General features: G+C 41.7%; 1 protein-coding gene across 2 annotated transcripts in view; it reads right to left on the minus strand.

The window, feature by feature from the left end:
• MLLT3 (MLLT3 super elongation complex subunit) overlaps positions 1-16967 on the minus strand; it is a 140040-nt gene extending 123073 nt beyond the window's left edge. For both annotated transcript variants that reach the window (XM_032206593.1, XM_032206592.1), the window contains exons 1-2: positions 16923-16967; positions 16564-16744 (exon numbers count right to left, since the gene is read on the minus strand). In XM_032206593.1, the coding sequence (XP_032062484.1) occupies positions 16564-16744; positions 16923-16934 (193 nt within the window). In that variant the 5' untranslated portion in view covers positions 16935-16967. The remainder of the gene's footprint in view (positions 1-16563; positions 16745-16922) is intronic.
• Positions 16968-26560: the final 9593 nt, after the last annotated feature.

Raw genomic sequence — 26560 nt, forward strand, 5'->3', positions numbered from 1 at the left:
TGTCACTGTTAAGCGATTCAGCTGATGAACACTGCTATCAGAGTGCCACTGTGCCAAGTGCAGTCTCTTAAAAACAGCGCACCAACGTAAGAAGCTTATCTTCAAGTATCACTTGTCACTGCTAATCCTCATCTCTTGCATCGGAGAGTTTTGTCTCTGGAGACAGAAAATGAAATGCATGCTCATTTTGATTAAACGCTGTACAGGAAAAAGACATGACCACACCACTTATCCTTTACCCCTGCAAATACCAAACACCAGAGAAATAGTCTGATTGATTTATTTGGTGATATGAGATTAACAATTACGAAAACAGGGAAACAGTTCAAATGCCCTGATACAAAAACAAACCAATAGAAACTAAAGCAAAAAAAAAAAAAAAAAAAAAAGAAAAAGAAAAGAAATCAAGGACGTACTTGGAACATAAGCAGCAGAAAGAGTCTCATGGATATTACAGATAGATAGAAAAGCAAATCCTGGCTTTGGAGCGACCACTGCAGACAATTTCTCTTTAAACCCCTCAATTCACTGGGCAGCAAAGTTTACCAGAATAGTATCTCATACCTTGCACACTACTAACCTTATGGTCATTCAAAAAAAAAAAATCATGGTTCTTTGGAATTGTATAAATCCTAGAAATACAAGGTAGATCTCCTCTTACGAGCCTTCCTTACCCACTGAGTGAACACAATAGACCAGTTTCGGGGAAACAACAGGGAAATAATGGGAAAGACAGGAAATCAATGAAAAAAGCTTTCTAAAATATCACATCTTCCTTTTCAAGTGAAAAGCAAAGCATTCCATTAACTTTACCTATAATACTTTTGCATAGATCTTATAGATAACCTTCTTTCAGATACAGTGCAAACTTTCCCCAAGCTCTGCAATTTCTTTCGGACCTTAACATTAATACTGCAGTGTTCTTCATGTCCCAGATCTGCAAGATGTACAACTGACAGAATTCACTACGAGTAAGTACAGTTTTACAGCAAGTTAAAGACCCTTGTACAGAGCCACAAGTTTCAAAGCCAAGACCACAATACAACTGTGGTGTCAACGCTATACTTAAGTATTTAAGGAATCTGAGGATGCATTTTGTTTTCTTTTAAATGCGGTATCTCACCTCATCTGACTGAGAACTGCCACTGAAAGAAGTCATCCTATGTTTCCTCCCACCTCTCAGCCATGCCTCTCCTGTTTGCACTGGATGGCTCTGTAGCTCTACAATCACTTCAGCTCATGGACCCAACAGAAAACATCTCGTACAGAGTTTGGAGTCAGAAGCAGTAGAAAAGGCCTGGAAGTTGTTTTCTGTTGAATGAAGGGTCTGGGCCCAGCTCACACCACTGTCACATGGAAAACCATGGCATCCCACAGACATGAGACAAGCACAGCCATCCAGTTTGGCAGCAGGCTGCATGCAGATCTAAGGCATACCACAAAACTACACTATTAAAAAGTTGTTTGTTCTTTGTATGAATCCCATAATTGTACTCAGCAGAGCCCTAAGAACAAAAATATTTATCTAATAACTGCCGTCCTTGAGAAACAGAAGGTCAAAATATTTAAATAAGGAGGTGCTGAGCTACTCTGGAAGAGCCTACCTTGAGCATTAACTGCAGCACGATAAGATTAGCCATACAGGAATTCAGCATGGTTGATAAGCTCACAAGCTGCAGATCTGCTTTTTACCAAAGATCTTGTCTTATAGATGTTTAAAAAGGAATCATGTTCCTTTTTGCTATAAGCCTTGCACAGAAAACAATGACATGGCAGTAACAGATTAAAAGAGGAGCTATAAACAAGAGGCCTTGTCATGATCTATTGCCATTTCAAGCTTCTCATGCACTCCTAAATTTCAGGATAAAAACAGATGAGCTGCAGATTCTTCCCCTCCTTTTCTTATTAAGCTGTTCTTATCTCAACCCATAAATTCTTCCACATTTCTTATCAATTCTCTTCCCCATCCCTCAGCAGGGGACCGATCGAATGAATGGCTGTGCAGTGTTTAGCTGCCTGCTGGGTGGCTGCCACAACACCAGGGTACTCAGTGTAGTCAACAGAGAAGCAAGACAAATACAAGTAAGCTGTCACCGGATGCTTGACACATTGGAAAGCAGCAGAACACTCAAAATCTCCTTTATGGAGACCCAGTGCTTCTTAACCTGTTTTTTCAAAATAAGGTCGCTAACACATCTGCAAGATGTCTTCTCCAGGCACCTGAAAAAGCAACCTACTACAGTTTCAAGCCTGCAAGCCTAACTGCTTAGGCTTGAACGGTACCTGAAGAGCAATTTGGAGTGAGACTTTCAGAAGACAGCAAGGGCATCACGCATGTACTCCCAACTAATCCGATTTTTCCAGACATGACGTCACTTGGACTACCTACTCATGCTCCATGAACTTATCCTTTTGACTTCTTAGCAATTAAGTCCTTTTTATTCTGTACATCTTCAATGATGTGACCTCATACTAAGGGAGCAAACAAACATATAATTTCACAGTGAAAGTACAGTATTAAATATTCTTGAAGTAGACAGGGTCCTTGTTGACTCTGCTCCAATAAAAAGTTTCCTAAACTGTTTCCTTTTTGTTCCTTTGAGAAAACAGAGGCACAGTTTCCATTTACAGCTTAGTTCCTGTTTCCAAAATACCCCCTTTAACTTTTTTTTTTTTTATGGTGGATATAAATGGCACCAAACTGTCAAATCACAGCTATTTTCTGTGCTACCTATACAAATAGGTCTGATTTCTGGCAAGCCATAAAACAATTATGGCTGAATTCCTGTAGCCCTTTGATATCCCAGCTTGCCTGCAGGGCTTCAAAGCCATCTTGGGGCAATACTAAAATCTAACTTCAAAAAGACAGAGGGCAGATAAAACATTTAAACTCCTTGGCATTCTAACAGGAACACACCAAAATCTTAACAATAGGATAATTATATTTGAAAGGAAAGTTGCCTGAATTCTCTTGTGCCCCAGCAAAGGAAATCCATATACCACGTAATTTTTTTAAGCTTTGCATCACCTTGATCAGTTTAAAACTGCTGGTTGGATTTATAGAGAAAAGTTCTCTGCTTTACTCAAGTAGCATTCCTTGTTGCTATTTAATAGGACCTGAACTGTAAACCATCTGCTTCAGTATATAAATACCAGTCAGAGTTGATTATTCCTTTAATCCAACCAAGAAAGCCATTACTAGTTTGCTCATATCAATATATTAAGCTGACTTAAAGCAAACATAGAGAACAGACAATACACTTCAACAGTTCACATTAACACTATGTTACTGAAAGCAGAGACACAAGCAGCTGGAAAAAGCAGAGGGCAAAGAACGAACGCATATTACACCTGCCTCTGAATCTACAAAACTTACTGCAAGTTTGGAAGCCCATTTTCATATTTAAGCAGTCTTCTCACCCATTCTGGTGTGAACATACTTATCACATTTTTTCGCCACACACAATGAATAGGTAGAAAAGTTGCTGCAGAAAATTAACATCATCCTAACAAAATCCATAATTTTGTTTCTAATCCAAATTTCTAAAAGCAGGCACAATCCTGGTGTTCCCTAGCAAGGGAAAGTGTTGTTTCATAAAGTTCTAGTGAAAGTCAAAACAAGAAGAATAACCTTTAGCCCATGCCTTTTCCTGATTTTTGCCCCCAGTACTTTCGTGACACTTCTGAAGAAACACACTTCTCGGGATCATTTAGAGTTTTGCTTAATTTTTATCAAGTCCACTATTTTCAACTTAGTCAAGAAAAGGAGTTGCAAAAGCTTTTACTCATATACCTGGCCATGGTTGGAAGGCATTTTGTACTTACCGTATTCCTAATTTGCAGTTAAGCTGGTGGGCCCCACAATGGCTTTGTGAACACAATTTCTTAGAAAAACAGTTCAAAAACAGTTATTTGAGATTAATACAAAGTAAAACAGGTTGCACAGACTGTTTGAAAGAAAATAACCATGCTGGGAATGCAGGAGGAGGAGAAGAAAGTAAACTGTATCTTCAGCGCCCCATCACATAGCAGTCTTAATTTGTTTCAGTGTTTTTCATACAAAGATACAGATGCCAGATTTGAAAATAATACTATTCAATAAAACAAAAGAGTAATGTGCCAGAAATTTTCAGCAGAGTTTAGATTAAGTTACGGATGCCTGAAGGCGAACACACTGATCTAATCACTGCATTAGGTTTCAAAACACTTATGGTTCAAGTCAGAAGAAAAATAGGCTGTTAAGATTCTAACACTACAATACATATGAACATATTTATAGAGTACATGGTAGCTATATAGCTAAATCTTAATATTTACATACTAAAAGCGTAATTAAGATGATGCACGAAACTCAGATTTTGATCAAGAAGTACCTTATCTATGCTTCAGAATAGACCACAGAGGAGGAAACTAAAACCAAAACGTGAAATTTCCAGTTGTCTAGATACAAACCAACAAATTCCCAGATTTAAGCTATTCATAAAAACACAAAACTGAAAACAAAACCTTTTAAACATTCCACCTGAAATGAATAGAGAATTTGGACCATATATTTAAAATGTCAGTCAACAAGTACTTTATTAGTATTCCAACTCCTGTAAAGTTGCAGTTCAGCCATTAACACAGAAATATCCTAAGGAAACATCCCTACAGGCCAGTATTAGTAGACTAGTATAACTAAACTTCTTTTGTTACAAAACCTGCAATATCTGTAGCAGTTGTTTAACTTTGCTTTTACAGTACTAAAAATTCAAGGAAGTAATCTAATGCAGTTCTGCTTCATGGAAACCAGATTGTTTCTATTTAGTTTCCAGGCAAAGGAAAGGATAATGAAAACAAAAATCATTCCACAGTTTATTTGACAACCTCATTTTTGTCACATATTAACTTTTATTCTCATGTACCTTCAATGGAGACATTTAGTTTGTTTGGAAAGAATTCTGTAGGTGAAAATTACACTTTCCAGCACGGGATGACTCAACTTTAACAGAAAAGCCTGAAGTAAATTCCAAAACGATTCACAACTACCATTTTAAGAACACTGTTTAAGTGCAATATCCCACAGATACTTGCAGGTTTCCCAGAACAGGGGCATTTAAACACAGTAGGTGCAGCACATCCTCTCAGCTTGGGCTGTCAGACAGGTACAGCACCCACCCAGCACTGCTGTTCCACGCTGTCGCTATTGCGAGAAGTGTGCATGTGTGCGCATTTGTGATGGGTTTCTGAAATTCATCATCCCACTAAAACAGTTTGGTCACTGCTCCTACCAAGTTTGAGCTACCGAACTGCAATAGCCAGATTCACGCGGAACATCTCTGCAACAAGGACCTGCCCCGCATGGGTCCAGCTTAATGACGGATGCCTTAATGACAGATGGGGCAACTCTCATTGTTTCCACCCAGCCAGCAGCAGAGTGCTTAGCAGTGCCTGCAGAAGCTGAGTGATCAGCTATAGCGTTGCCGAGCTACCTTGTTTGATTTATGTTCGGGGGCTGGTCTTTGAGTATTTACACAAGGCTGCGAAAGGCACCCAAAGAACTCGGATGGAATCACTTCACAGTAATATACACGCAAATATCTTGCGGCATTTCTAACAGTTGGCTGTAGGTAGTTTCCCATATTAAAAGGACATGCATTATGGGGAAGACTTGCTCTAAAGAATAATACAAGCCAGTCACTTGATAAGAAAGAATGTTAGCTTAGTAAACAGAAGTGCTGCTTGTAATAGTGCCACCTCCCCATACGCACATAATGCAGACAAACAAGGTTAATTCCACGAAACAGAACACATTTACATGTTTTAGTTGCCTTTTTTATTAAGCAAGGGACACGCTAAGACCAGCCTTCAAAAGCAAAACAAAACAGTTGTTTATAGACTGAGAAGTCAAACTCCCTAGAGTATCTTGATTGAGTCTTCAGACAACAAGGGTATCCAATTGTACGGCTATAATGCTGCTTCTCTTAACTCAGCTGTAACAAGTTACTGAGCCTATTACACGTTATGGGTAAAATCTTTTGCTGACAAAACATCACAGAAGTGCTCTGCAGAATCAGGATAACACCCGGGCTCAACTGCAAGGCTGAAGAAGAAAAGCCTCCTCAAATATACAGAAGTTGTAGTTTCTGTTTTGGAACGTCTGATAGATACAAGTGGCAACCTTACAAGGTTCAGACTCAGAAAACCACACACTTCAAAAGACACTTTAGAGGAAAGAGTAATCTACAGGCAAAGAAACAGTAACTTGAGTGCCAAAAAGCAATTTTAAAACAGGAATTGTATCAGATGTGAACAGAATTCTGCAGTTAAAAAAGGTGCAACTTTAACAGGAACAGTATCAAAACATATCAAGAGCCCTCACATACTACAGAGCTCATGAGATTTTCTACCTCTAGCATAGTGCAAAGAAATTTCCTTCAGAACTGGCTTTTTAAAGGAAAGGCTAAGCAAAACAGTATGTCTACAAAACACATCTTTTGTCTGAAGCATACGTTTTCCACATATATTACTGGCATCATTGGATTCTGTCTTTATTCCTTGCCATCACTTGTTATTTTCTGAGGTGACGGAAACGTGTCTGGTTTGAGTTTTTGTGCTGTCGTTTATGACCTCAGAGAAGGGTCAGTCAGTGGTACTAGCACAACTGCACACCCACCCTCTGGTCAGCCGCTCAGCTGAGACAACAACTCGCCTAAGCACTTTCAGCACTCAGGTTTCAAGCATACGAAAGCCCTTCCTCAAAACCCAGGAGCAGGTCTCCCGTGGGGTCACCTGCCAGCAGTGGATGCCCACCTCTTCCTCCTCCTCCTCCTCACTCCCTGCAGCCCCACGCCATGGGACTGGAGCGAGTGCTCGGGCAGGGACAGGCAAAACACCACCGCTGGAGGCTGGGATGCTGGTGAGCCTGCACACGCCGCGCAGATCCCAAATGTGAGCAGCGCCTCCAACGCCTGTGTGGCTTTTGGATCGTAAAAGACATCAGCTAGGTGCTGGCTGAAAAGGGTCGGGTGTTGTATTTGACTACAAAAAATAAAGTGGTGCTTATTGTTGTCTGCTTATTTCCCCAAGTTTACCCTCTCAGAGAGAAAATACTGCATTGTTGGCCTGACAGTATTACAAGAGCATGCTGTTTGTTTTAGAAGTGAAAGCTGTTCAGCTTTAAACATTTATGGATATCTAAAGAAATATTTTGGAATTGTTCTAACAAACTAACTTTCATTAAGATCCCCTTACAGAAACTGGTTTCAGATCTATGTTTCTATCCCATTCATATGGCTCCATGCACTTCAATATATTTTGTCGTTTTTTATTTTCTTTCTTCTATTAACATTAAATCATTTTGAGACACCAAGAATATCCAGAAATGTATCGTGCCCCAAGTCAGGCAAGCAAAAAAACAAACAAACAAAAAAAAAAAAAAAACAACACCACACCACAGAAAACCATAAAAAAAAAAAAAAAACATCAGGACACGTGCATCTCTGTATTTAGAAAGCACATGGAATTTCAAACTCAATCCACTTCTCCAGCTTTGCAGTAAAACACAGTATCAGTGCTGTGATCGCTCACAAACAGCCACTCTGCAGTTTCACAGCATACTTCAGCAAAATACCCACCTGTAGCTTATATTATGTAAGATAAATTGTGCAAAGATTATTTTTTTTTAATCTTTGTTATTGTTAATTATTGGCCCCAGTATTGAATTTCAGGACTAATTTGAATGCTATTTACCTGCTTAAAAGGAGAATAGTTACTAATCAAAATTCCTCAAGAAGACTTTTGCCCTCCTGAGTTACCACAAGTGCTTTTAGACCTGCCCTATTTCCCTCACAGGATGAAGAGCTCAATGACTGCTGGCTTCCAGCCCATGATATCAAGTAGTTCTGTCTTAACTAAATCTCAACATCATTCCTTTCTGGATTATTTGCCCTTTAAAGTTAGCACATGAGAAGTAAAACAACACCTCCCTGTAAATAAACACAGGAAGTCCTTGATTTTCCTTACGAGTCTAGAAATAGAGAACACCTTGTCTGTCAACCCTTGTTTCAAGTGGTATGCGATATTCATATTACTTCTGTCCAGAGTGGGCAAAATAATATGCAGCTCATTGAGTTGGGTGGAGTTTTTCCTCTATAAGCTTCAGAAAAGCAGCCACAAATAGTAAGTTTAGACATACAACAAGCTGCTCAGTATCCTAACAATCAGCAAAGTTTAATCCACCCCATATTTCTCAGTTCAGTTCTGCTTCTTTTTAACGTGTAATAGTGTAGCTTGCACTGTAACCTCTGTTACCACAACCACCTGAAGACCTACCTTGGTGTTTACACCAAGAAAACACCTATCTTGGTGTTGAACTTCAAGAGCAAAGTTCCACACAACAAATGCACACATCCTACTGTACCGACACGTTTGCTTGTATGAAATTACATGTGGCATGCTGAAGCCATAAGCAGGCGATTCGCACGGACCAACCACTCAGACCAGGTCCTAGCCTGAAAGCAGCAGCACACAACCCACCACCGGTGTGACACTGCAGCAGACGAGGTGTCGAAGCAGAGCTCCTCCAGCAGCACAAGAGGCAGGCCTGTGCTCCTCTGAGGGGACCACCTGCCCACCCAGGAGCCCTCAGCAAGACCCAGAGCACGATGTCCCCTCTGCTGGCAAGCATCAGAGGCATGTCAGCATCCGTACCCTGTGCATGGGAGCACCATCACAAGGCGGCTGATGAAAGAAGCTCTTCCCATGACTGGCTGCCTGGCAGCAGAGACTTGTCCACTAACACTTAAAAAACAAAACAAAGAAAAAGACAAAAAGCAGCCTGGAAAGAAGCTTTTTTTCTTTTAAAATAGGTACTAGGAAACAGGTTTTACCTAGCAATAAACATTTTTAAATTATTTTCTAAACTGCAGAATTAATATTTTAGCTGTATCCTTTAATGGTAGGCAGTATAAGACATTTCATTAAAAAAAAAAAAAAAAACTCTTCACACAAAGACTTAAGTACAAATATTTTAAATACCACTCTGTTCTTCCTCCCTTTTATGTATGAGAAAGCACAGCAAAAAGCCAACAGAAATGCAAAAAAAAAAAAGAAAAAAAAAACATTTTCCATTAGAAGCCAAGTGGCTTGCGACACGATGAGGAAGCATAATTTTCAGACAAATGTACAGAAGTGCTAGAATTTGATTGTCACTTTGTTCTCATGTGCCCATCAATCACTGCAAAATGATCCCACATGAGCTAAACTCCACTGTTTCAAACATACTGGTGACCAGCACAGCAATCTCACAAAAATGAATGCCGTCAAACTGCAGCAGCCTGCAGACCAGATTAAGCCTTTGTAAATTAGCCTGTTTAGCTATCACAGGTGTTATCAATAGGCTCTGCCAGGTTGCAGCTATCAAGTTTTAAGTCTTCTCCACAGGTTCCAACACAAAGGACAGAACAACACTCCAGCATTTCGTTCCAAAGCCTAAACCAAAACCAACAAAAAACCAAACCCCTCCAATCTCACTGCATGTCAACGTGATAATAACAGCCTTCGTACCTTGAACAACGTCACCAAAAGTAACATAAACTAAATTAACAAAATCTTACAGATTATATCTGGAGTTCCTATCACCTAATCTATAATAGTAAATAGATACATAGGAAAATCTTTAAGACACCTATTTTTTTCTAAAGATAAAAACTGTTGCTACTTTTTTTTACTGCTATACAAACAACAAAATGAGCTGTTTTCATTTTCTCACATAAATTTTATAACTGTCTACTGATTTAAAAATGCTGAGATCTTCCCCCTCATTTTACAAAAGAAGCAACAGAATTTATCTCATGCACAACAACCTGGTTCTCCACACTTCTTTCAAATGACTACTGCTCTACAGCTACCCAATTCCTTCTGTATGATGACCCTGAAACTGTACTTCGTCTCCTACCTTTTTAACATCTGGAAGACTTAGTGACAGAATTAATACTGTAGCTTCAGGAAACCCTAACCACAACTTCTTAAAACTAAAAATACCATGAATACCATTTCATTGTTAATAAAGTTAACTTGACATGAGATAAATGCTGTATGCCTTTACTAGTAACCTAGGCTCATTTTTAAGAACTGTGAAATGAGAATCCGAGCTGACAAATCAGTATTCTCCCTTGTAGAAACATGCTGTATGGGAACAAAAAAAAAAAAAAAAAAAAAAAAAAAAAGAATCCAGCAGGAACTACACATCCCATGGAGGAGAACGATAATACATGCAAAACACACAGTTATCCACAATTAACAACATGCAAGTAATCTTTTAAAGCATAACTTAGTGATGCTGGATGATGTAGCAGCCTTGTTAGTCATGTGTCCTGTTACACTGAGGTACTACAGACTGTACAATCACTGAGTACCTTTAGCAGGGATAAGAACCCATTGTCACACTTCCATCTTAAACTTCATTTAAATTGAATGCAATGCATTTCATCCCAGACAGCAAACCAATTCTGTTAAGGACTGACAAATATACGCAGTAGGTTTTAAACTAGTATTACTTAAATGATGCAAAAATACATGGAACAGAGCTGTATACTCATAAAACAGATGTATGCTGCCCAAGTCCTTATTACACTTTGACTTCGAAATAAAGTGTCATCTTCAAACTTGATCACGTTTAGAGACATACCAGAGAAGTGAAATTTCTTAGAAAAAGGTTTAGAAAAAGGTTCTTTAGAAAAAGGTTTTCCTCTACCAGTAGCATCTTATTTTCAGAGCTGCCAGCATTTACTGACAGCACTCACGTAATGATGAAACTTGATAGCTTCACTATATCCAACCTCTTCTCAGTCTCTGAGAAAGAGCAGTGAGAAATGCCCTTGTGATTTACACTGGGCTGAATTAGAAACTGCATTTGAAAACACCTATGTATTCTCACGGCTCTTCAACTGCTTATTAAAGGAGTAGCAACGTTATATCTCTAGAGTTCTTGTTAAACAAACAAAACTGCCCACTAGACATCCCAAGTTCTATCTGGCTGCAACTGGATTCCACTGACAAGCAAATCCACAGCCCATAACAACATCTTCACAAATTAAATCAGCAATGTCTGCCCTAAAGTTGCAGTATTGAACCTGATACTCTTGAACACTGTATCTCTAAGACTGATAGAAAAAGAAATTCCTACGTAGCCTACCCCTCCAGGTGTGATAGATTTGGAAAAAAAAATGAAGTTAATTGTAGCTCTCTTCCTCCTAAGTTCTTAGAAGTGCAGCTAAATACCCTACTAAAATATCCAACAGAAAACTGTTTTCTGACAATCAGAAGTAGACTGTCAGTAATCTACTGACAGTCAGTAGACTGACCATCTACTTAAAGGAAAACTCAAGTTGTACACTAAATAAGAAGATGGCTGCTGGTCTCTATCCTCACACCTCTCTATTTACTAAAACTGATAGAAAGCTAAGCCTCTCATTGACTTTAAATGGGGCAGGGCATGGCTACTATCTTTTCATACTTCATATTAAAAAAGAAGATGATCACCAAAAGAATAAAAAATTAAGTGAGAAACATGAGAAAGATAATATGGACAGGCCATTTTCTCCCAACTTTTACAAGACAAAACACGAACTACTAAAAGCAGCTTTTGCATTATGGTCAACAAATTAATAATAGGTCTACAAACAGAGGGAAAGATCAAGGATCCTCTTTGCATTTCTTCCATACATCCTAATACAGTGAAATATATTGAAAAGAAAATTTAAAAACAAAACCACTATATAGTCAGGGGGAAATGGACCAGTATTTTCTAATTAAAGCTAAATCTAAGGTACTTTATTGATTTCCTTAGCCAGCATATTTTCAATAAATACTTTCAGGAAGCTTCTTGAAGCATTTTTAAAGCTGTAAGATGGGACACTAGAGACTGTTTAAAATACATCATTGGATGTACTTTCACAAAAGGAATAAGCTGTCACTAAACTAAAATTGTCTCACTTTAAACATTCTTTTTAAGTAGCAAAACAAAACATCTCCATGGAGTAGCTTCATTACATCCTGACAACGTACAACCTGTCCATTACAAGTCCAGTGACTGATACAGCTAACACTGTACAACAAATCCAGGTGTGTAGGAGCAGAATTTGACTCTCACTTTTGATTTTCCAGGTAGTATACACAGAAAAGAAAGCCATGAGTCTTTTCCCCTTATTCCACATTGAAAAGAAGTCTCCCCTTCATAAAAAAATAATTCTGCATACTAAATTAGGGTTTATCTACAGATACATTTTCTCAAGAAGTCCTTACAAACACACCGAAGGATGCTTTTTACAAAGTTTCCACTCTACAGCTGCATTCCTGTACACCAAGGATGTCAGAGACACAAGCGTGTACCACCCTGTACCACGAGATGCCAGAGATTAAGTCTGCTTGCGGGTTTGCAGGGCAGCCACTTCCATGAGGAAAAACGCATGCATTCTGCCACCTGTTGATACCATGCTTCCCCTTCCAGAAGATTCACATCTTGCCACCCACCCCACAAAGTACCGTGGTCTTTAGAACAAAATCACCTTAAAAAAAATTAACGAACAACAATAAAATGCAGAAAGACTGCTTCTTTCAGAGTTTCTTCCTCCTCACTGTAACTCCTAGAAAATGACAGATTGAGGAGAGGAGTGTTCCTAATTCTCATAAGGAAGATTTTTCAGAAAAACTGCCTAGTTGAACTGCGGGAACAAAACTGGAAAAGCTATCATGGGAGAAGGGAAAGACTGTTTTTATTGGAAAGCAATCATTGGCACTTCCTACAGTTGCTAAATCTATTATGAAGTGTTATGGTCCACCAAAGCTTCATTTTGCACTAGCAGACAACCCTTAGAAAAAAGGAACGGTACTGGAAATGTGGATTTTCTAAATAACATTACAGTTTGGTCCAGCAGTGTAACAAGCAGCTCCACTTGCATCACTTAGTTCAAGAAGTTTTAGTGATGTACAACACATGATATGACAACGTGAGGCAGTAACCATTGTTCCCCTCAAGTCCATGGGGAAAAGCAACACCTTCCCTTCCGCTTTTCAAGTTACAACTTCCTGCTCTCCAAACCTGCACTTTTATATTAAGTTATTTGCACAGAAATATTAGTCCACCCCTTTTTAATAAGGAAAAAAAAAAATTAATGAATTTGTCAAAATGCACCACCAATTAGCAGAAACTTAACCACAGCCACACCAGCTGCAATGCAGTCTCCAATAATCACTTAAAACGAGCCGCTGGAGGATATCAAGGGATGTGTTCCCTTACTCGACCAAAATGCTGCGAGGCAAATAGCAAGCTAGGCTGTTGCTACAGAGCATCAGCAATCATAAGAGGAATAAAGTTTTTCTAAACCACTTAGCATCTTCAGAAATAAGAAGATACGTTGTCATAAAGAGCAACAGCTCCTCTTTTGGAGGCAGTTCGTTGGTTATGCAGCAGACCAAAACGAACCATAACCCAGTGGCAAATCCTGTTCCATGGGTGTGCTTTCATGCTGTACTCCTGTACACAGCACAGCTTCCTTCACACAACTGGAAAAAGGTAGCACAACACATGATTCGAAATAAAGCTAGAAACCTAGTAATTTTCCATGCCTTCTGTTAACCAATTTACTTAAGCATCATGAAACAGGCTAAATTTGAAAACTCTTTTTTGGTTCATTGTTTGTTGTGTTTGTTTTTTTTTTTGGTGACTGCATGATCTTAGAGAGCTTTTGCCTTGCAAAACTCTGCTCCAGAATGGGGCCTGGGTACGATATACTTTCTTTATTCTGACAAATAGTCCTGCAGTCCCCCCAGTGAAGCCACTCATGGAAGTCAGATGGCAGAAGCAAGCCATTAGATGTGACAAAGTGCAGGGAACCATGGAGAATGGCTGTATGCTCTTTTGTGCAAGGACGAACTGGAGCACTTGGTCATCATAAGGCAAACAACAGAAAACAAAATTGCTGCCAAGCTCAAGTTTTTAAGGTGAGATAGTGAAGGAGGCTCGTTCATTAAGTGGCTGTAGATAATACACACTCTGTTCCCCACCAGTCACCATCACCTTCCCATCTTGACTGGGCACACAAATCAGCCTGTTCCGCACTGTGGAAACTCAAATGCTGTTCCCAGCTACATTCCCACCTTAAAAATAATGCAACTTCAGTGTATAGGACCCTGCCTGCCCTGCAGCAGCTATTAGAAGAACAAACACAGGGACACACCTTTGTTTGCAAACTTACCTCCAACCTCCACTATTTCCAAAATCCCTGGTACAGTCAGAAGAGATAGGCAAAACCAGAGCTGTAGCCAAACCGACATTCACCCAGCTATTCTCATAAACAAGTAAAGCAAGCGCATGGAAAAGCTGCTTCAGAAAATAATTCACTTCCCCTCCCTCGATGTTTGGATGACTATGCCAGCAATAAAGTGAGCTGGTAGCATAAATGCTAGGAGCTAATAAAGCCCATGATAGCCTATTCATTTATTATTCTCAAATTGATCCAAGGGTTTTGCAAACAGACTTAATGAATTAGAACTTTTCCTCACAAGCACACACGTCAGGGCAGCCATTCACAGCACGAATCCAGAGATACACAGATCACTCACCAAGAAGTTCAGTCCTACAGCCAGTCCCTATCCTGACACTTAGCTTTGATTAACATTGGACACCTACGTCTGCTCATGAAAGGGGAGGCTCAGGATTAGTTTGAGAACTTATCAAGTAACTCCAAGTGGCCGGTTATCTTGTAACAAAGCAATAAAGCATGTCGCAACTTCAGGGACAGCGACTGAGAACCAGTACGCAAACACCAACCAGTGGGTACGGCTACCAGCAAGCCTCCTACTCCCACGGAACAGGCAACACTTCCACCGCTACAGCGAAGGCCATCTGAGGTCAGATCAAACCAGCAGCCCCGACTTACAGAGCTAAGAAAACCCAGAATATTTCTGGCAAAGACGTTAACCATATTTGTAAGTTAGAAAAACACACAAGATGTTCCCATTCACAAGGCGCACATCACCGCCATTCCTCTAAACACATCTGAACACAAGAGAGCGTGCTAGATAACTCAAACACAGCAGCACAATGCTCATCTTTTCCACCGTGATTTCGAGGGCCTGAAGTCCCTCACGCTGCCCCCCAACTCCTCTCTGCTGCAGTTTTAGGGAGGGGGAAGCAAAGCCTAGCAGGGAACAGAGCGCTCACCATCTCGTCCTACGGCAGCCGCTCCCACCGAACAGCCCGTATTCTCCTATGATCCGAGTCATGTGCAATCACAAAATGACAAGTCCCCTCCCGGGCTATATAAGCTGGCATCTTTCCCAGCAGCTGCCACATCATGAAAAAGATGCACAGAAATAAAACTCCAAAACAAACACTTTAAAACAATGGCTTAAATGACTGCATAACTAGCTTCAGCAGCTGTAGACACAAAGCACTCGCTGGAGCAAACCATGCCATCCTTCACTTGCCGAAGTCCTCATATATTCTTACTAGCGAGATCCACATCGCCCCTAGCAATCACCCCTAGCTCTGGGCTGCAAAGTCATGTTCCCCAGGGCCAGACAGAAACAAGTAGATAAATAAATACAGAGTCAGTGATACAAGCAGAGTGGTGTAAGCACCCGCTACACAGAGACCAGCCTTCAAAGTATTAAACGTACTTTCTCTCCCCGACTTCAATATAACTATGTTCATTCACTACGTACAGACAATGTCATTGCGCCTATTTGGGCTATGCAGAGCTCAGTTTTTCTTCCAAACTATTTAGACTGACCTGAAGTCACGTTTTTCTGCACAAGAAACAGGGAAATAGGAAAGAAAGGAAGGCTCCACGGTGCATCTGGGCAACTTAATTCACCGGGAATATCACAGTACTACAAGCCACTGAAAACAGTTTGTGCAACCCCATCCGGCTTTTACACGGACTTTGAAACATATTCGGCTTTACGATGACAAAAGGGAAATAGCAGCTCATGCTCGAGCAGAGGATCTCGGCAGCTGAAGCGCTGCTGCTCTTACAGGGCACTGGTTGAGGCAAGGAAAACGCTCTTGGAGAACCTCAATAACTGATGTAAAAACGCATCAAGAGTCACAGCTCGCCGCCCTTGAACCGAGCCAAAAATTTAAGTTAAAAATCAAGTCAAAGCACGGCTCTACCTCGCCGCAGAGCGGCTTTCCCATCCCAGCGCTGGGAAACGTGCTGCCTCTGCCCCCCGCACGCCCGACTCCTGCCCTGCACCGCTCTGGGCAGCGAGGACCCCGCTCCCGGGCTCTGCGGGCGCTGAAGGTGCCGTGGGGACCCCAGACCCGTGGGGAGCCACCAGGGTGCCCAGCAGGGAGAGGAACCTGCTCACAAAGGAGGCACCCGTCCTCCTCCTTTTGTCTGCACCGCTACCTCTCCGCGGCAACCCGGGCACCGCCGGGGGACCCCAGACAAAAGGCTCCGGGGCACCCCTGGGGGGGGGTGCAGACCCCTTTTTGGGGGGAGGGTCTGCGGCTGGTTTGGGGGGCGGCCGAGCCCCCCCCCGGGTGGGCGAGGAGCCCCCGCTTTTGTTCCCTACCTCTCTTGGGGCGGGGGAAGCTCTCGTGCAGGTGGAAGACGACCTTCTCCACGAAGTGCTGGATGTTGCTGTGCTCGGGCCCCCGGACGAACACCATCCAGTCGTGGGTGAAGCCCTCCACCGTCGGCTTCTTCCTCACCTGCGCTCGGTGCCCCAGCTCCAGCTTCACCTGGACGGCGCACTGCGGGGCGGGCGGCGAGCACCCCACGGGGAGAGAGGAAAATAAATACAACAATAATAATTAAAAAAAATAATAAATAAATAAATACAGAATAAATACAAAAATAAAGGAGAAACGGCAATAAGCACAGGATAAAAGCACGGGACGGGAACGCGCCGGGGCGCGGCGCGGTACTCACCGAGCCGGCCATGCCGGGGCGCCGGCCCCGCCGGGCGCTCGCTCCTGCCCCTGCCCCGGCCCCTGCCCCTGCCCCCGCCGCCGCCCCGCGGCGTCAGCTCATGGGGACGGGGAGCGGCGGGGGCGGCCGCGGCCGGCGGTGGGCATCGTCTGCCTGCCGCCCCGCCCCGCCCCGCCCCGCTGCCGGCCTCCGTCCACCTCCTCCCCGCCCTCCTGCTGCTGCTGCTGCTGCTGCTGCTGCTGCCGCCCCTCCTCGCCCTGCTCCTGCTCCTGCTCCTCCTGCCCCTACCCCGCCGCCGCCCGCCCCGCTCCGCGCCCGCCCCGCTCGCAGCGCTGCCCCCGGCCCCGCCGGTTGGCAGTACGCATGCGCGCCGCGCCGCCCGGCCGGCCGCCGCCGCCGCCACACCGACATAACGGCGTGCCCAGCGGGGCGGGCGCCGCGCCGCGGCGGGCAGCCAATGGCGAGCGCCCGCCCGGCCGCCCGCCGCCCCGCCCGGACACGCCCCCCCGCCTCCCGCCGCCCTTAAAGGCACGGGCGGGCGGGGAGGTGGCGCCCGAGGGCTGCGTGCGCCCGGTGCTGGGCAGTGATAGCGCTTCTACTCCCCAACCCAAAACGCTGCGCCGTGCCCGTGCAGGAGACCCCTCTGGCCAGCCTGGGCCAGCTGTCCTGCCCGCGTCCCCTCCCAGCTCCTGGTGCACCCCCAGGCTCCTCGCTGTCAGGGCAGCACGAGGAGCAGCAGATAAAACATCGACCTGTTATCAGCGTTATTCTCACCCTAAACCCCAACAAAGCGTCGTGTGAGCCTCTGTGAAGAAAATTAGTTCCCAGCCAAAACCGTGGCATCCAGTCAGGGGGTACAGAGCCTTTACAGCCCCTGCTGCATGAAGGCATAAACCGGTTGTTTCAAGGCTGCATGCCTGAAACTAGGTAGAGCTTGATGCCGGTATGGAGAAGGGTTGAGCACACAATTGCTTTTCTGCCTGATACTAAAGCCCATTAATTGCAAACAGCTCACTGAGCAGCGGCTGCCTCTGAAAAAATCAGGGGAGTGGCAGCATCACCTTCCTAGAGCACCTACCCAGTTACCACACCCCTGCAGCCATCAGCAGCCAGGTGTGACTCAACAGAGCTCTGAAGACACCCTGAGACACACTGGGAAACAGGCTGCCATACAAAAGTTGAAACACTGGTGGTAATGCTGATGCTTTATGAACTGCCCAGAGTCCTGTTAGCAGAGCTAAACAGCACCATGCTCATGTCACAAACTGGGGCTTGACAGAATTATTTCTACCTGCATTTAATGATACTTTGATGACATCATTTACAATGAGGACTTCGCAGGGTGTCATCCTTAATTTAAAAACCTGCACCCAGCACTTGCAATTGCTGAACTAGAATCATAGAATCAGCGGATATCCCAAGTTGCAGTGGACCCACAAGGATTATTGAGTCCAACTCCTGGCTCCACACCAGACTACCCAAAAAATTACACCCTGTGTCTAAGTGCATTGTCCAAACACTTCTTGAACTCCCGTAGGCTCAGTGCTGTGACCGCTGCCCTGGGGAGCCTGTCCCAGTGCCTGCCCACCCTCTGGGTGCAGACCCTTTCCCTAACCCCCAGCCTGACCCTCCCCTGTCCCAGCTCCATGCCGTTCCCTCGGGTCCTGTCGCTGTCCCCAGAGAGCAGAGCTCAGCGCCTGCCCCTCCACTCCCCTCGTGAGGGAGCTGCAGGCCGCCATGAGGCCTCCCCTCAGCCTGCTCTGCTCTGGGCTGAGCAAACCAAGGGGCCTCAGCTGCTTCTCATACGTCTTGCCCTCCAGACCTTTCACCATCTTTTGCCCTCCTTTGAACACTCTTTAATAGTTTTATGTCCTTTTTGTACTGTGGTGCCCAACACTAAACACAGTACTTGAGGTGAGGCCACACCAGTGCTGAGTAGAGCATGAACTTATTCCAACAATAAACATGGAGCACCAGTGACTTCCGAGCAGTAACAGGGCATGATATTTAAGTCATGACAATACTACACCATTCCTCTTTCTTCCACTCCAATGCCTATATTCTCACTTTGTGTAACACATTAACCTCTCTGCCGTTCTCAGCTGAGAATTCACAGGGAAGATAGGGAAGATGCAGTTCTCTGCTGTCAAAGTGGTGCTTCCACTCCCTTGCCAGTGTGGCAGATAGAATAAGTTTTATGACAATCATGATGCATATTTCTGCTTTCTTATTTCTGCCTTTAAAAATTACACAAATACAGTTGAATTAGTAATAAGCAAACCATAATTTATTTTATAAAGATGATGCAGTTTTTAAATGTAGTAATCAAAAATTAAGTGTTTCATATGAATGTAGTTTCATTCCCATATGTATTTCATCATAGAAGCATCACAGAATGGTTTGGTTTGGAAGGGACATTAAAGATCACCCGGTCCCAACCCCCCTGCCATGGGCAGGGACACCTCCCACCAGACCAGGTTGCTCAAAGCCCCATCCAGCCTGACCTTGAACACTTCAGGGTGGGTGAATTAACAAACTCTCTGTGCAACCTGTTTCAATGCCCCACCACCCTCTGAGTAAAGAATTTCCTCCTAACCTTTAATCTAAATCTCCCCTCTCAACATTGAACATATTCATATTCATGCTCAACATGTTGAATGTGTTGAACTGTCAGTAGTAAAGTAGAAAGTGGAAGAATGCTCAGTGATACAGATTCGTTATGGAAACAGATCTACAGAATGATTTCTATACTCACTGACTGTAGTATTGTCCCTAAGAATCTTTTTTTTTTTTTTTTTTTTTTTTTTTTTTCCCCTGTGTACCCTCAGCTTTAACACTTGAGGACTACAGAATGTTGCCTTAAAATATTCAGGTACAGACATCATTTTATTACGGAAATGTATGCTGGAGACACTGCAGTTCAAAATCCCACTATATATCAACTTCTGTCTTCGATACATCTTGCTAGCTACAAAATAAATCCTCTTACATTCTCTCCCCACATTCCTGGGCAACTCTTCAAAGATCTTGACGGCCTGTTTGTTTTTGACTTCCTTATATACATAATAGTTTGACATCATGAAGAATATATTTGCTTCTTATGCTGCGGCAGAAGTCGGGGCTTCTTTGTGTAATAAATTATGTTCTGTTGTGGGGTACCTACAGGCAGCTAAGTACCACATAGCTATTCACTCACCCCTCATCTGCCAGTGAGATGGAAGAGAGAACAATAAAAAACAAAAACAACAATAACAAAAAAACAAAAACAAACAAAAAAAAAAACAGCTTGTGAGTTGAAAGACAGTTTAATATGACAGAAGAGAAAAGGAAAATAATAGCAGTAAAAGAATTTTTACTTTTTTTTTTTTTTTTTTTTTTTTTTTTTTTTTTTTACAATGCACATGATGCACAGTGTAGTTGCTCACCACACACCAAGCAATGCCCAGCCTGTCCCTGGGCAGCATGTCCTCCCCCTTCCCCAGCCAGCCACCCCCATTTATTGTTCAGCATGACCTTATATGCTACGGAATATCCCTTTGGTCCATATGGGCCAGCTGTCCTGGCTGTGTCCCCTCCCAGCTCCTGGTGTACCCCCAGCCTCTTTGCTGGCAGGGCAGCATGAGGAGCTGAAAAGTCCTTGGCTCTGTGTGAGCACTGCTCTGCAACAACCAAAACATTGGTGTGTTATCAACATTATTCTCATCTGAAATCCAAAACACAGCACCATACCAACTACTAGGAAGAAAATTAACTCTGTGCCAGCTGAAACTGGAACAGAAAATTAGCCCTGTCCCACGTAAAACCAGAACAGAAAATGAACTCTATCCCAGCCAAAACTGGGACAGTGCTGTATAAAAATAAAACCCTTTTTTTCAACTCAGTTTTTATGGTAAAAAATAATATGGACAATCTCTGTGTATGAGTCATCATAGTTTTGTCAAGTAGGACCAAGGCAGACAATGAAACAAATCAAACACAAAAAGAAAACTATCACATCATTTGGAATTTTTCTACTTCTTGTCCACCTCCTTCTTGCTCTTTTTCTTCCACCAAGATCTGAATCATTCTCCCCAGGTTTGTTCTGGAAATCCTTATTAGTCAATACAAGCTTTGGGCTTGCTCAGATTGATGATTCCCTTTGTATAACAGTGCAAATGATCCACAGCTATAGATTTGAGGAAAAGTCACAGTGGGCCTGATCCTGAATGCATATTCGTTTGCCAGGATCCACGGTAGAAATGGAAGCACCATTTCCCATTCTAAAGGTCTGCAAAGCTGATTACTGTCCTACACGTTAAAAGCCACGTTAACCCATTTTTAGAAAAGATATACCTGTACACAGAAATTTATTTGCTCTGGTTTTCTCAGAAGGTTCAAAAGATAGGATTTGATTTCTTTCTTTCCTCACACTATAATAATTCTAAGACGGGAGCAATTCCCTTAGACCTGGCAGCATCAGGTCATCATATCCTGCAAAGAGAACAAATAAGACACACGAAAGAACTGTTGTCTGTCTCCACAAAGTCTGTGACTCTGTGCTCCTACTAGCTTTTATGCTGAAGTAAAGAAACCAAAGTGCCTTTTGGATCTCTGCAGATTTTTCTTGAAAGCTATAAAACTACATATAACCACTTCAATAGCAGTCTTCTCTTGTTACTTTATGACATCTTTGGCATTTTTGTTTTAACAGAATTATAGTATAGATCACTAAAATTTCAAAAAAAAAAAATCATGTCACTTAAAAAGAGTGAGAGGAATTTTCATGACAGTGTAGGCAAACAGACTGCCTATTTTACCAGGAGTTCCAATATAGCTGGTGAAATCAGAACCTGTTTAATGAGAGAGAAGGTGTCCAAACACTGAAGAGTATCCACTACACTGTATAACCAGGGTTGCTGGATTTTTAACTTTCTTAAGATACCTGTGAGACAATACTCTTTTCTGTATTCCCTTAAGTTGGTGCATTTTCTGGCAGAGACTCACACACCATACTCCATAACTCGGGATTCTACAGGAAGGAATGGAGCTGGATGGTCCTTTGGAGTCCTCTCTGCTGATTTTTATTTCTTATGTATTTGGGCAGAAGTATTTTCCTCTTGACTTAGGACAGGACTGAACCAATACAAGCAGTACTGAACCAATACAGGCCATTTTCCCGTGTTGTACATCAATGTAATACTGGAAATGCTTCAACCTGACTTTATTCACTCATATTCTTTTTGACTATTTATTTGAGGGCAGTCAGTTGACTAATGTGTACTCAGAAATGCCTGCAGACTCAGATCCAAATTTGAAGAGATAAAGGGAATTATTTAGCATGTCAGTTGTGAAGCAATATTGGTTTTTAGACCCAAAAAAAAAAAAAAAAAAAAAAAAAAAAAAACCTAACATTTGTATTTAAGCTGAAGGGGTTGTGATGCCATTACAGACATTTTAAAAATGTATCAATTTTACACTTTAAGTTGACAGAAGCAGAATCAAAGAATGATCCTGAGCTGGTTAACCAACAAACTGGTGCAATCATTTTTTCATTTTGGATGAGCAGTTAAAACAACCATTCTTTGATCTCATTATGGCAGATGGATGCAATTATGTGCATATTAAAGTGCAAAGACTCTGGGTCAAAGAACTACAGAGTTACAAAGGTGACAGCAATTTTCTAGTAGTACTGTCTAGTATTGAAGGGCTTACCATGGAATAATTGTACAGCTGCAGTTTCCCTTTGGAAAATTGGAGACATTTGGGTCATGTTCTTAAAGGTATTTAACTACCTAGAGGTTCATGCAATCAGTCGCTGCAATGCTAAAAATCCTTGTACATTTTATGTCTGCTGAGATACCTGACGTAGCTACAGGCTTCCCAGTAGGCACCAGACCCTATATGAAGACTGTGAAGTGTGATCCCAGCTCGCTGTCTTAGAAGGAACGAGTAAACATTTCAGCTCAGTGCACAGCTAACTCTGGAAGCCACGTAGCTATGTGAATGCAACACTGCAATTGACCTAACAAGGGCCACATTTCATAACTATACGCTTGTTGATTCCACACAAGGCTGAAAGGAACATGGCCTTTCCCTGTTATTTTCTTAAACAAGCCAGAAATATCTTGTGTCACTAAGAATGAAATTGTTTCCCAAGCCACTTGGACACACTAAATTGTCTTCAGTGTTTCAAACGCAGGTGTTTAAAATTAACTTTTCAAAGTTCACTTTCTGTGACTCAAATATATGGACTGACTTTTACATGGGCCTTGTTTTAAAAACAAAACTAGCTGAAACAGCTAATATTACTGGTGATAAAGGAAACCACAATGCCTTTTAAATATATCGTCAGTCAGAATTTCTCTTTATTTGAGATCTTTTAATTTCCTTATGCAGACAATATATAAAATTGTAGCCCAGTCCTGTTCCAAGCCAGATACTTTGATTGCAATGTTAAGATGTTAGTCTGAACCAGAGCCAAAACTTAAAGCGAGCCTACAGCTGATCTTACACATATGACAAAGGATATGTATAAGCTGCTTTGTAATGCCACTCTGGCTGCCAGGAACTAATGGCAAGATACTCTCACTGGGCTGTCTCTTTTCTGAGTTAGCTATATAGACTGGACAAACGCCAAGCAGCCTGGGCCAAGTGTGCGCCTGTTTTGAGGTTTTATTGGCTTGTCCATTTCTACTCACAAATCAAAGAGAAAATAAGCACTTTAGCTGGTAACACATTAAACCACCAGTCAATGGGAAAGACCTTTAAGAGCAATGTCTGCGTATTTTAGAAAACAATATAAAATAGTTTATAACTCACCACCAGCCACCTTAGGGGGAGGTAGTAATGACAAAGGATACATGTACAAAGGGAGTATTGGTTATGCACAATATTATAGTAAGCAAGGTAAAATATATATATATATATATATATATATAATATTTATATATATAAAATATATATATAAAATAAAGGTCTCTAGGGACACATAAGGAAATGTGTTTGGAGTGGAAAGCCATGTTGAGAAACCTACAAGGAAGTATTTAGTTTTTGATTTCCTCACTATGATGTAGCCCCTACAGGAAATACTCCCGTTATACAAAGAAACACAATCAAATTTTGCAGTCAGTTTAAGCCTTGGTAACGAATGAGTTCAGAGAACCTCCTCTGGATTTCCACAGGTGTAGCCAGGACAGAGTCTGATCATACATGCAAAGAACTTATTAAGGAGTAGCTTTAGCAAAATCAGTTTGCTCAGTTCTTTGCCTGAAGGGAGATTTACTTGCGGGAAATAAACCAAATATTTAAAGGATTTATGTGATTGTCCTCAGTCTGCATCAGGTTCTTGACCTGGCCGTTATACTGCGCATGTAAGCTAACATTGCCCAAGACAGGAGTTTACACATAAGGTGATCATTGTGTCTTGAGCACTGACTACTTATGCTAGAGCTTAGTTACAAGAGTATCAGAGAGGTCGAGTATATTGTATTCACACCTTCTGTGGCCAGAACCAAGAAACAGCCAGTATCACCAGAAAGTGAGTGAGAAACTAGAATGGCTTACCATTACCTTGGAGTAATGGTAATGATAGACCTCTCTGATACTCTTGTATACTCTGATACTCTGATACTCTAGCATAAGGCAAACTAATGATGAAAAGCAAAATTATGTATTAGTGACATGTACTTACATAACCATAGGGTCTCAGTGGTCCTCATCTTCAATGAACTCATCATTACATCAATACTGTGACTCAGAAAGCAGTTTTAGTCCCACTTAATGGATGGGTAATTGGAACAAAAAGAGATTAAATGACATGCCCAACGAAAACAAAACGAAACAAAACAAAACAAAACAACAACAACAAAAAGTTTTCTAGTAGATCAAGCAGTTAAAACCAGTGAGGACAAATGTTGGCCCTAAAAAAAAAAAAAAAAAAAAAAAAAAAAAAAAAAATGATTGAAAGAAATTATAATCAAAAGTAGCACAAAAGTAGCGCGGGAGAGCAGAGAGACCATAATTCACAGCTAGCTGAACAATAAGAAATGTTTGAGAAATGTGGAATTTGAAAGAACATTGCAAAGTTTGAGAGATATATTCCTCCTGTTTGCAGAACTCTGGTCTTAGAAGCTAGATAGGCACATATCAGAAATCTAAATAGAAATCATATGGATAAGAAATAGCTATTTCTACACATGATGAGGTTTTAAAGCAAGACTGCTCAACATATGGATGTTTGGGAGCCAGGTTGGGGACCAGCTAGTAATTAGAGCATTACACAAAAGCTGGACGTAATTTTTATGAAGGCACAGAGGGGAGCAAGGCAGAATTAAGATAGGGTGGAAATGCTTTGCCAGCTGCTAGAAGGGGACAGAGAGGAGCTGCAGCCTCTACATTCTTATTTGCCACACAGATTTCTGAAAGCCTTCCACATAAGCTCTGTGTGGTCCATTGAATTCAGCAGACCTTAGCACTAGAACAGCTGCACTCCGTTTACACTCCTCCTAATCGTAGGCACCCCTCAATGCACAATGAATTTCCTATCAGAAGACTTTCCATCACCATATGACTTTAATTTCAGATACTTTTCTATATATTTATAATTTCAGTTATAACTCGCCAGCTCTCCACAAGATACAAATGCAAAAGCATGCTGTCCTGATTGACTGCAATTTCCACCTATCAGTACTCTATTGCCTCTTTTTAACCTGTTCCTCATTTATCCGTTCACTACAATGTATTTTAAACTGATCACAACTGTCAGTTTTATCCATGTCAAGGTGCAAGTACATACAAATGTGTGTGTGATATGTGTATACTATTATCATTACAAATAGAGAGAGCAATGGTTTTCTAGGGCATCACTGATCACTATTCTTTACTTGCATCCCTCTGTGAATAGAAATATTTGAGAGAAACCAGGGTAAAAAGGGGCATCACTAACTATGAAAATGGATGCCACAAAGCACACAAGTCTTTTGGGGAGTAGTTGGATTATAAATAATCTGCTTTTAGAGTCTAGAAAGAGGAGACAAATTCCAGAATTTTATTGCACTAAAGGTCTCTGTTCGGTGGGAACAAGTTTCAGAGACACTTTGTAGGGCCAACAAAAGATGGAAAGTTTGGGTACAAGCAGTGTTTAAACTACTATAATGGATCTCAGTGGAAACACTGGAAATAGTTTCAATACGAGTGATTGAGTTAATAATTAAAGAAAATCTTGAAGGTTCCAGATTGCTGTCTCAAACAGAGACGGAGAAACTGGTAACTCCAATAAGCCCAGAAAACGTAAGCCATCAGAAACATTGCTCTAAAAGATCCCTGAAAAATGTAACTTATAGTAAAAAAAAAATAAATAAGAATAAGAATATTGACAACCAAGTAAAAGACAGAAGTATAAAAATTCACTCATGTCATTAGTCTTCACTTACACTGCTCGTGCCTGTCATATCATTACCATTGTTTGTGTAGAAAGAAGTAGAAGTATTCACAGAATTTGCCAAGAAAGTCTCACACCATCTCTTAGTTTTCATCTTTGTATTAATAACTCAGGTGAAATCCAGTGCATTTTAATGGGAACATTAAAACTAAACTCTTGCTTAAGACTAAGGAGACCTTAATCCCCTAATTGATCCATGCTTCCTTGTGCACCACAGGCA

The sequence above is a fragment of the Aythya fuligula genome, chromosome Z, assembly GCF_009819795.1.
Source record: "Aythya fuligula isolate bAytFul2 chromosome Z, bAytFul2.pri, whole genome shotgun sequence".
NCBI lineage: Eukaryota > Metazoa > Chordata > Aves > Anseriformes > Anatidae > Aythya > Aythya fuligula.